Source organism: Zingiber officinale, chromosome 1B, assembly GCF_018446385.1.
Source record: "Zingiber officinale cultivar Zhangliang chromosome 1B, Zo_v1.1, whole genome shotgun sequence".
Lineage (NCBI taxonomy): Eukaryota > Viridiplantae > Streptophyta > Magnoliopsida > Zingiberales > Zingiberaceae > Zingiber > Zingiber officinale.
In genome coordinates, this window is record NC_055986.1 from 17,948,329 (window position 1) to 17,960,843 (window position 12,515).

The window sequence follows — 12,515 nt, forward strand, 5'->3', positions numbered from 1 at the left end:
AACCAAAAAGAACAATCGAATCACAAATTCGAAAAACAAAAGAAACACAAAATCGAAAACATAAATTCGATAACCTAGATTCATTAGCCTCTTGTGTTTGATATTTCAAGATCTAAATAAAAGGATGAACTAGTTATGATGCGGAAACTAATAACTAGTTATACCTTTTATACAAAAGCCTAAGCTTTTAGTATACATTCCAACACACAGTTGAGCCTTGAGGCCTTGAGGAACTATCGATGGTTGGATGGTTCCCTAATCTAGCGAGTGGAGCCACAGTTTGAACTAGAGTTGATGGTGATGTGCCTTATGGGCCTGCGAGAGTCTTTCGTGAGCGCTGCCTCCTCCTCATTATCCTCAAGGACGCTCCCAACTCTCCGGATGGAGTTAGTTCTACAACCTCTAGTTGGCGAGCTGGAGGCATTCTCAACTCCTTGAGTGGAGTCGATTCTCTTATTGCTACCTGGGGCAACCTTTGTAGGAGCCACAAGTGGAGTCGGCAGTGTTCTCCCCTCAAGCACTTCCTCAGTCAGTGTTAAATCAATAATCGCTATGTTGCACGCTTCCAATTCAGCCTCCGTTAACTTCACCACCTTGTTCATGGAAGCCTTCAACATGGTGTCGACTGCACAAGTTGATAAACATTTAGTTAGACATCAAAGCTCGAGAAACTAGAAAATTCTTACTGAATAAAGTTGTGAGGGGAACCGAGATGGGACTCAGCCCACATTTGTGAAGCAGCCCCTCCTCAAGTAGATGGTTGTTGTCAAACTCCATGTCTTGTAGCTTCTAGGATGCACTGAAATAACCCCGCTTCATATGTTCATTTTTCAAAGGGGGAGCTACCGATAACTCAGATTATCACCAAGTAGGTCATGACACGGGACTCGAAGGCTTCACAAAGAAAAAAATGTAGTTTCCAACCCTTGTGAAAAGATGGGAAATTCTTCAGGAATTTTAGCTCGGATCATGAGGAAAGTAAAAGAAAAAAAAAATGAAAGATTAGAAGTGAAAGGGGGATTCGGTATAGTTGAAAAAGGATGACTACACCGGTGAGAATGCGAAAAGAATTGGGACCTAGTTGAGACAAGGGGATGCGGAAATATAGAGACACCTCCGATAAGAAGGTTGGAATAAGAAAGCACTGTCCACTCAATAAATAGCTTCAAAAGAAAGTCACAAAGCTAGGGGAGGACGGTCAGGATGGCTGTTACCATTCGGAACTCTGAGGAGATGATCGGCTAGAATCTTAAAGGTCGTCCTTATGTGATCCAGTTCATCTATGGTAAAGTTGGACTTAATGGTTCTATACCAAGGAATCATAAGAGATTCCGCAGCCATCGCGAGATACAGGGCAGAATAACCAAAACTATAGCCTAAGGCTAGACGATCAACAATTGATCAGAATGGATGGTGATAGCAAAGAACCAAGAAACTTATTGAGAGATGAGATGTGGAGCTCTCGAAGACGAAGAGGACAAAGAATGGCGGACACAGAAGTAAGGATTGCGCAATAGAGGGCAATAGCATCTCTCCACAACCTAATATATCTTCGCTCGTGAGACTATGACCGTTAGATCCCTGCCATCGCAAAGGCGAGATGGATTTTCAACCATTCGATCGAACGCATGGTTCCAATCAAATCCGTGTAATCATTACACTTCGGATGAAGCTTAGTCTTCCCTACTACAGGTCATATCACATTAATATGATGCAACCTTGAAGATACACTAGTGCATTCAGGACTTGGAGATCAAGGCAAATGATGCATGCTCCGTATTAAGGCAAATGATGCATGCTCCGTATTTAATAGGCGTGGCTGCATTTAAGGCCTAATATCAAAGGTGTGACTGCAATTAATGTGTAATCTCACTGGAATCATGCATGGGATCTATCACATGAATGACGCAGTCAGGGCAGTAGGAGTCATCTTGTTCAGTCACATAATAGTCTAGTCAGTCGGACTCCTGCCTCATTCGACTAAACTTGAAGAAGAGATTAGTGATGCAGGAAATAATTAGAGGGGGTCACATGGCACCAGAGGTCAATAGTCATGTTGAGGTGACAGTCAAAGTTAATGGAGAGTTGTTTCTTGATTCCGCAACGCCTTGACTCTGAAGGGACCTCCGACTATGAAGAGACCCCGACTCCAAATGGATCCTAGACTTCTTACAAGGTTCCCGACTTCAAAAGAACACCCAACTCCGATGGGTCCCAAACTCCCCAAAAGATTCCTCGGCTCCGAAGGGACCCCAACTCCCAAAAAGGTTCCTCGACTCCAAAGGACTCAGACTCCCAGACTCCTTGAAATGTTCCTCGACTCCGAAGGAACCCCCGACTCTGAATGGATCCTAGACTTCCCGATTCCCTGAAAGATTCCCCAACTCCAAAGGAAAATCACTCGAAGACGAACGTCAGTTATTGCTCATGGAAGATGCGAGTAACACCACTGTTTAGCCCGGAAGTCATGGGTAATGCCTTCATTTATTTTAGGAGACGTGAGTAACATTAGCAGAAATTTTGAAACACGCGAAGAACGTGGGACTACAATCGTTACTGTATAAAAGATAGCCCGATCCTAGGGTGCAAGTACACGCACACGCATCCAAACCCTAATTACTATTCTTCGTTCTCCTTCCTCCACCCCCATCAGAAACTCACTTAGGCATCGGAGTGGTAGCGCTGAGGAACCTCGATCGTTATTTTAACCTTCTCTCTATTTTTCTCTCCCCAAGTCCTCATCATTGCTTGGCACTCGATGACCCAATCAACATCAACGCTTACTCATCGGTGGCTCGTTTGTCGGCGTTTTCAAGTGGGATCATATAGCAAGAGCAGCACGATGACAATTTATCACATGGATTATAGAGAATTGGAAAAATGGATCACGAAGAGTGGAAAAGCAAGCAAACACTAACATACACAGTATACAGAAAAGATGTAGACTTAACAGAGAAAGCATGACTCCGACAAGGTCATATAGAGATTAGCCAACAACAAAGTCTTAGTCAATATAAAATTCCAAACCACAGATATATATATAAAACACTTGCTAATTAAAACCCTTAACTTCTGACTCAAGAAGAACCTTTCGGCTACGGTACGAAATTAAAGCTCCCTAGTTCCGGTTCTTGCACTTTTCCATGGCCCTTGGAGCTGTAAGAGAATAAAAATATTTCATTGAGAACACATATGACGCCATAATGAATTAGAAACAGAATTAAAGAAATTAGATCCTTTTTGGGTCAAATATTTGGAAATTATATATTTTAGCATTATGAAGATGACCAGAACTCACCGAGTCCAATTGCATCAGAACCCTTCATGATCCTCAATCTTCTGCAGGAGTCAGTGAACATCCTGGAATAGCAATAGGCCAACAATGCAAAATTAACCTTTCAGAATCTGACAAATTTCAGAAGCAACAGAGGTTGGTAATCTAAAGAAACATTAATGTCTTGGCCATTACAAAAATGTATTCAAAATACCTGAATCTCAATTTTATTTTCCAAGAGTTTCACGTGAACAAGGTAAACAACTGTAAATAGTCAACTTACTTCCATGGTACATCACCAACAAGCATCCAATCTCCATCCTTGTCTTCATAAGTAAGAACATATTCAGATCCATTTAAGAGAACCATCAACCTGCTCTCAGATAGACCATCTCTGGTTGGAATTCCTTGAGAACAAGAAGTATTATTTATATGCCACAATAGCCAGAAATATCATATCACGAGAAACATTAGAACGCAGTATATCTGATTTAACAAGATGGATAGGCTAGAGGAGATGTCAGTGTCCAGTAAAATAAGTCATCTGTCAAATATAAATATATGGAAGTGTAAGCTCTATAATAGTAGTAGGTAGGAGGCCTTATGTATGTTCATGTCTCTACGATGGGGTAGGGATCAAATCCCGATGAGCGCATGCCTAGGGAAAAAACTCCTTCCACCCCTTTCCACTTGACGGTCGGGTATAAGCTGACCTTGTGATTTACCTTCCTTCACACAACCTACGGACGAACTATTAAGAGCGTCTGGGGTGAGCGTAATTACCTTTTGCTACAATGTCTATGATATTCTTATTTATGGAATTCACCTATGTTCCATTCAGGTTACTATCCTGATGCACATATGATGATTAGGCTAAGACACTATAACTAAAGTTGATACATCTATTTTCTTAGTTCCATAGCCAATTACTTATCAAACAGGATGCTTGGTAATCAAAAATATCATACCATACCATACCAAGATGAGAGATTGAGTAAAAGAAAATTAAGGATAATGTTAGAAATGTCCCAACTCAAGAATAACCAAGGACCATAGACCCTAAAGGAGGGGGAACCATTTATTTTAAGTTCGGCGTAATATGAAAATAGCTGCTCCTTGGAAGATATAAAACAACAAAAAATGATTGGTTAGCAATAATTTAACTCTTTAATCTATCAGTTGTCGCCCAATTGTAATAGAGTTCAATGTCCAGAACAAGTGTGTTTACCATCAAATATTTAGAAGAGATTTAAGCTATAATTAACTGGTCATATTAAATGCAAGAGCAAATCTTTAATGGAGATTTCAAATGGGAGAAAGAGCTTACCAACGGTGAAACCACTGAACATCTTTTCAAGTGCCAAAGAAAGTTCTTTGTAGTCATTATAGGTTATCAAGTCAACTTTCCTAAGATAAGGAGCACCATCCATGCTAACCTTGACATAAAGGCAACCCAACTCAGGTTTTCCATCCACTTCTTCTTTGTTCTTTGGTGGGTTAGTAGCCATTGTGTTCTTTCTGTAGCTCCGGATTGGTGGCCAACCAACAACCTGTGCCCTGTCACAGAACAAACTAACTGTTAGATGATTGTCACCAATCAACAGACATTTGCATCAATATGGCATGCTCTCACATCGTTTCCAGAAAACACAAAGTAGATGATCAAATATTCCAAACCATATAGACCAGGAAAAAGCAACTACAGGGGCATTCTTTCATAATTTAAACTTTGGGGTAAACAAGTTTTTCTACTAAATGGGTTAAAAAAAAGTAGAATACCAATCAAGGGAAATCATGATCGACACAAACCAAGGCAGGTCAAAGATGCTCCGGAAGTTGGCGTAACATTAAAAGGAAAGACTCAAATCAAATCAGATAATTAACAAAAAATGAGGCAACAAAGCAAAAAAATACTGTTTTTTTAGCAAGTACAGCAAAGAAAAAAATATATCAGAACCGTATACAAGAACAAGGGGGAAGTTTTTTTTTCCCAGAAACCAAAAGTTTTCCCTCTAGCAGCAAAGTGATATATGCAACTATTAGCTTATTTGGAACGATCAAGTTAATGGATTTGAACTTCCATTTACAATACTGTCGATCTCTGCCACTGTGCTTAGTAAAAATTAGAGCTCTATTATCTCAAAAAAATTGATTTAAAAATCTAATCATAAATCATGGATTCGTGCTTGGCGATTCATGGAAATTCATAAAACTAAGAAGTCTGTTAAAAAGTTATCAATAATATGTGATTGAAAAATGCAATTTCGCTTCTCATTTAATCACTAAAATTTAAACATGATGATTGATATTAAAATAACAAGACCACTTTTAATGTACCATATGGAATTGGATTCTTTTTCCAACAAGAAATGATACCCAACAAACCGTAGTAGAGTGATAATCAGAAAAGGAGGAAGAAAAAAAAAATCTCAGTTTATTCGACTTACTTTGCAGCAGGAGCAGTTTCACGCTGGTTTTCAGAATTCCCCACAGAGAGCTTCGAGTCGTGGCCGGACACCTTCGTTCCGAGATCCTTGGAGGCACTCCCTAGCACAGCCGTCTTCCCGCAGCGAGCCCCATCCCTCCTGGGAGAGAACAAAGCGCCGCCGTTGGACATTTCCTTCTCAGATCCACCCCCACCAGCAGCTAAACCCCACTTCCCTGCTCCCGCATCCAAGGCGTCAGTGAATCCCCTCTTCCCGCCAGTGAAGAAGCTCTTCGGCGGAAGCAGCTCGAGAGTGAGGCCAACCTTGCCGTCTCGGTCGGGTGAGTCCGACCCAGGGAGGCCTAACCGAAGCTCCGTCTCCTTGAGGTTGAGAACCCCATCCTGCGAAGCGGCCGCCGCGGAGGGGCGCTCCGTGAGGGCGATGTAATCGTGCTCCAGAGGCAGTGACATCAACCTCTGCGAAGGTCACCAGCGAGCATTAGCACACAAGGAAACGAAGGAGAAGAAAAGAAGAAGACAGCAGGAGCAGAGAGCAGAGAGCAGAGAGCGAGAAAGCAAAGGAGCGACCTTTGAGAGTTGAGTTTGGTATCTGCGTACGAGCAAAGAGAAGCTTGCCGTATTTTGTCTCCATTTATTTAGATCCAGAAACATGATAATTCTTTTAGATCCCATTTGTGTTTTTTTTTTCTCATGTCTGATTTTATTTGTATTAGTTTGTACAGGCTAATTTTATTGAACGAACTTTTAAATATCTGGATAAACTAAGTTTATTAATATTTAAGTTTATTTTTTACATATATTTTTAATAAATGAACATAAATAAATTTCATTTAGCTATAAAATTAATAATACAACACATATTTATATACTTTTAAATAAAATAAATAACTTATTTAAGTCATATTAAATTAGTCAATATCTGGATTCATACTTAAATATTAGTGATTACAACGACAGCGACACTAGAGAAATCTAATAATGGTTTCTTTCTAATAAAAAATTTAATTTTTTACATTAAATATTAAATTAATAAAAATAAATATTATACGGGATCTTAACTAAAAGTTAAGAAAAATATACTTTTCTAATTTTATCAGCTTAATATATTTATAGAAATTTTTCAATGCGTAGACTAAAAAAATTATAACAATGTATATTTTTTATATAATTTTTTTTTAAAATTATTAATAAATTTTAAAATTATTTTCATATGAAAAAAAGAATGTTAATATGATTTTATTTTAACTTAATCAAAATTAATTAATAAATGTTAGATTCTTAATATAAATAGTCAGATATAACCTATTTAAAATTTAGATAAATTATAAATACTAGTGTGATCATGCACACGCGTTGCGTGTGTAATATAATAATATATAAATTATTTGGGTCTTTGAAAATCTAAATTGTTTAGATTTTCTAGTGTCACCCATACGAACGAAGAATTAATTATTTGGGTAAGATTCGTCAGACTCATACAATAGTGACACTAGAGAATCCCAACAATAAACTACTATATCGGGCTTCCTTATGAAAAACATTATTTTAATTTAATATTATACTTGTCTTAGTAAAAAAACTAAGAAAAATATATTTTTTAACATCGTCGGCCTAAAATATTTATAGAAGTTTCTTTGATCATAGTGTTGTCAATTCTAAGATATGAGACTAAAGAAAACTATATTTTTTTATATAAAAAAATCAGAGAAAATTAATGATGAGAAAAATTCATAATAATACGTTATAGTTGAGCCTCGAACTCTAGATCACTGATTATTTCGTTTGTGGAATTACTAATAAACCTTGGAATTATTTTTAGTGTGAATAGAAAAAAGGACATTAACGTAAATGTATTTTAGGCTTCACCAAAATTAGTTAGTAAAAGGGGGAGATTTTTAATAAAATAATAAGATAAATAATGAAATATAAATTTTTAATAAAAAAAATATTGATCGGGACGCTAACCCCAGGCAATGGCACCCCGAGGATCGAATCCTGGATCTCTCGGCCACGAAACTATGTGCCTCTAGCTGTACTACGAATATAAATTTTTAATAAAGAATATATATGTGATAATACATATTAAAAATATCCAATAAAAATTAACATCGTTATATATATATATATATATATATATATATATATATATATATATATATATATATATAACATACAAAATAAATTATGACTAATATTTTAATTTTAGAAATACAATTAAAATGTCAATATATGTAATTATTAAAAATTATGTCAAATGATACTAGATATATTAGGAATGGAGTAGGGGCTATGGCAAACTATCTCTCCCTAAATTTTTGTGTAAGATGGGTAAGAGTATAAAAATAGAGAAGTAAATGGGGGCAACCACATAGCCACCTCTACTTAATTTAAATACATCTTTCACCTTTATATATATATATATAAATAAAAGTCTTCTTAATCATAACCTTAGGTTTGTCCTGAATAGCAGGTTTATTCGTCCTTCTTCTTTGTCTATGTTGTATATGTTACTTTATTCTGTATTATTGGAGAATGTATATTTGACTATAGAAATCGTATTGTTGATTTTTCAATTATTTTTTATCTAAATATAATTATATTTTTCTTTTAGTATTGAGGTGATGTGTTATATTCGTACTCCTATATTATTATATTGGGGTGTTACTTTCATGTCTATCCATGCCTTATAGATTTTTTCACCTAGATCTCCTGGTAATTTACTAAATAGTTGTTCTTCTAATTCAGGATTACAATAATTTCCTAAAATTGTTAAGTGCTAGGAAATCGTTACAAAATGATTTTATCCAGTTTCAACTAAAGAGTCGGAGTTGTTCTAAATCTCTCATGCCTTCTCTTTGCTTTAGATCTAGTCGTGTATTGACATCTCTTGCTGTTAAAAGTCTATGAATTGTATAACAAAAGTTTAAAATGGTATTTCCTTGTGATGTTGTGCGAATTATTTCTTCTGGAAAATTTATTTTCTAAACTTCCCATGCAGTTCTTGCTACATCGCCCACGTAGTTTTCTCCTACTCTCATCATAGTTTTTCTTTTTTCTATGTCGAGTTTATGTCTAGCTTGATTGTCTCTTTAAACTAAGATAATTTATTATTTTAAGTAGGTATCATACAGTTGAGAATCATTGCATTCTCCTACGTTTAAAAGTACACAATTTAATCTAGGTTAAGAGAGAGGTTGCCTAGTTTTTCTTATCCTAATATTAATTTGTTTACTTCCATTGAGCTTCACCTGTAAAGGATTTCATCGTCAATCATTGCCCCAGCTATCTTCAGTGTTTTTAGGCTTAATGTCTTCCTTACTTAGCCAGCACAGGACTTATCCTATTCAGATTCTTCTTATTCCTTATACAGTTACTGTTCTCATCAAGATACTAAGACAAGGACTGAAGATCTTTTATGAGAATAGATTTCAAAAAGAAAAACTATAAGTACCCTATAATAGTTTTGATATGATCAACTAAACAAAAGTTAGGTCTTGTTGGCATTTAACCTCTATGTCTAAGTATGCATGAACTTAGGAGTATAGGAAGTCGAACGAAAGACGCAACTAATGAGAAAAACGGCACGAAAGAGAGTGGATGGGCTCGATGCGTCCGAGGGACGAGGTGCTGCGGAAGAGTACTCTGGCGGACAAGAAAGAGACGGTGGCGTTTCCGAATGAAGAGAAGCCGGAGCGGAAGATTGCTCAAAGGTCGAAAAATGGGTTCTGGTGAGCCCTATTCTGAATGGCCGAGATCACCCAAGTGAGCGGAGCCAGAGATGAAGATTGAACCAATGCGAGCAGAAATAGAACTGAAGACCAGGACTAAAAATCAATAAAAAGTTGATTTTTCGATCCAAGGCGCCCCGACCAAGTCTCAGGTGCCTAGACCTGTACGGGGCACTCGGACTTGGTCCAGGCACCTGGACTCCGGGCGCCCGGAACCCCTCCGGGTGCTCGAACCCAGAAGTTTAGCTAAGCGCAATATGGTGTGTCCCGTTGCGTCGGCGATAAATCTTTATCCCCCTCCAGGTGCTTGAAACCCTTCCAGGCACCCCGACCAGGACTATAAATACAGCCCTAGTCCTAGAAGATTAGATAAAACACTTATAAATGATTTCTTTTGCCTAGCTTTGTATTTTGAGTACTTTAACTGATGTAAGAGGCTTCTCCGCCTGAAGGAGACGTTAGTGAGCTTTCATCTTCCTTGGTTAACAACCTCTCCAGTTGTAACCAAGTAAATCCTTTGTGCCTCTTCTTTTCTTTATTTAGTTTCTTATTTTTTACGTAAGTGTTTGATTTAATAAAATTGCAAAAGTTCGAGGAAGGTTTTTTTTATTTTTATTGTACAAGCTATTCACCCTCTCTAACCGGTCGCCAAAGGGACCAACAAGTGGTATCAGAGTCCAACAGTTTCAGGAGGACTAACCGTCAAATGAAGCACACGAGATGGTCGAACCGAGCATCTACCCACCAAAATTTGAGGGAGAATTCGCAAGCTGGAAGAAAAGGATGGAGGTATTCTTTAAAATAGATTTCGATTCGCTTTTAATAATGAAATTTGATTTTGTAGCACCTGAGGGTAAAGAAGAATATCAATGGACGAAGAAGGAATAAGTTGACTTCGTGTCAAACGATAAACTAGAGTTCTATCTGCTGAGCGTCTTACCGCCACAAGAAATCAACCGGATCGGAGCCTATGAGTCAGCAAAGGAGCTTTGGGAGAAATTCCTGGAACTACACGAAGGGACCTCGGAGGTGAAACTCGTGAGATGGGATTTGCTCAAGAACCAGATCAGCAATATCAAATTAGAACAAGGAAAAACTGTTGGACATCTTCACTCAAGAATAAAGAAACTCATCACTAGACTCACGAATCTCAGAGAAAATGTAAGCAACCGAGATTCGCTAAGGTACGTGCTTAATGCATTTTCTAGGACTACTGAATGGGCATAATTAGTAGATGCTTATTATATATCTAAGGATCTAGAATCAAGTACTTTAGAAGAAATGTTTTCAACTTTTGAAGTCCATAAAATGAGATGTGCAAATCTGAAGAAGGAGCCAACGCACAATATTGCTTTGAAGGCAAAGATGGACGAACGAGATTCTGAATCTTCTCTTAAGGACAATAAAATGGCATTCATGGTAAGTAAATTTTAAAAATTATTTAAATCTAATAAATTTAATCAAGTGCAGGGTATAAAAAGAAAAAGAAAAGTAAGATGCTACCACTGCAATGAAGAAGGACATGCCAAAGATAACTACCCAAAATTGGAGAGCAAGGATAAGGATAAGGAAAAGAACAAGAAGCCAGACCGATCCAAGTATAATCTAAAGGCGACGTGGGACAACACGTCATCCAATCAGAGATAGAAGCCCTCGCTGGACTTGCGCTAATGGCAAGTCACCAAGAAGATGAAAATGAAGCAAGCTCGTCCAAAATGAGCATCAAAAGCATCGATGAAGGGGGACGACATCAGAAAAAAGCAGCACTTCAGAGAGAACTTCGGATTGTGAGATCGACAAGGTAAGTCAAGTACGGACTCTTCCTCCTGACAAGTTATTTCAATTTGTAAAAATATTATCAAAAAATTACTGCAAGTTAGAAAAAGAAAATAAGGAGTTAAAATCAACTTTTGCTGGTTCTTGTTAATTAGAAGATTTCGACAAAGTAAAAATAAAAAATAAAAAATTGAAAAAGGAAATAGAAAATTTGAAAAGTCATGCATGATCAACTTTTATTCCTTCTAATTTTAGAAATTATTCAGAATTTAATTGGTATCTCAAATATCATAAGGGTCAAATTAGGAAATATCAGAGAAATATATTCCCAAAAATTCTTGATTAATCCTGTAGGAAGGAATCTATTTTGGGTTCCAAAATCATATTTAGATTGATTTTTTTACTTAGGGCTTTCAGAGAGAAAATTGAATATTTAATTTTTTTAAAAGGTTTTATTTAGAAAGTGGTTGTTATTCCAATAACCAAGAAGGTCTAATGCCTTGTCACAGCCTGGAAGCTAATTATTGAAATAAGTATTTAATTGATTAACTGTTAAGTAATTAGTTGCTATAAAAATATTTTTTAAAAAATTATATTAGAAATTATTTAGATGTTAATTTTTCATGAAAATAACTTTAGCTGTAAGAAAATTTTTAAATATTAAATTTTGCTAAATGTTAAATTTTTTTTTTGGAAAATTCCTTTTACGATAACGTCAACTTTATATAAAATTATCTGACTTTTCGATGTTAAATTTTTATTGATAAATCCAGACTTAAACTTTAATATTTTTCCTTTAGACTTTGTATTATTTTTTGTAGAAGTTTTAATGTACCCTATTTTTTTGTGATCAAAAGGGGGAGTAGTAAAGATTAAGTCTAGAGGGAGGGTAGTATAATTTTTTAATTTTTGTACTTGTAAAAATTTAAATTTTTTTGTACTTGCAAAATTTGAAATGTTATTTTATAACTGTTAATTTTGTGGTTTACCCTAACTTAACTTGGGGTTTGGGGGGAGATTGTGTTAGTACCCCAGGGTAGTTTTGATGTGATCAGCCAAGTCAGGTTAGGTCCTGTTGGTTTTTAACCCTGTGTCTAAGTGTATAGGAACTTAGGAGCACAGGAAGTCAAGCGAAAGATGCAACTAGAGAGAAGGACGGCACTGGAGAGAGCCGACGGGCTCGGTGCATCCGAGGAACGAGGTGCTGCGAAAGAGTACGCGGGCGAACGAGAAGGAGGTGCAGCGTTTCCGAGGGACGAGAAGCTGGAGCGGAAGATTAATCAAGGGCAGG

General features: G+C 36.8%; 1 protein-coding gene across 1 annotated transcript; it reads right to left on the reverse strand.

Annotated features, from left to right (window-relative positions):
• Positions 1-2,893: 2,893 nt before the first annotated feature.
• On the reverse strand, positions 2,894-6,410 carry LOC122051829 (auxin-responsive protein IAA17-like). The gene is made up of 6 exons (XM_042613129.1): positions 6,288-6,410; positions 5,722-6,176; positions 4,602-4,831; positions 3,558-3,681; positions 3,299-3,360; positions 2,894-3,156 (listed from the first exon to the last, which is right to left on the reverse strand). Exons 1-6 carry the CDS (start codon positions 6,390-6,392, stop codon positions 3,119-3,121), a joined length of 1,014 nt encoding a protein of 337 aa, XP_042469063.1. The 5' UTR covers positions 6,393-6,410; the 3' UTR covers positions 2,894-3,118.
• Between the last annotated feature and the right edge of the window lie 6,105 nt (positions 6,411-12,515).

Coding starts and splice junctions, on each gene's coding strand:
- LOC122051829 (XM_042613129.1), bottom strand. CDS start 6,392: ATGGGATCTAAAAGAATTATCATGTTTCTGGATCTAAATAAATGGAGA. Junction 4,832..5,721: donor GAAACTGCTCCTGCTGCAAA/GTAAGTCGAATA, acceptor GTTCTGTGACAG/GGCACAGGTTGTTGGTTGGC. Junction 3,361..3,557: donor GTTGGTGATGTACCATGGAA/GTAAGTTGACTA, acceptor TTGCTATTCCAG/GATGTTCACTGACTCCTGCA.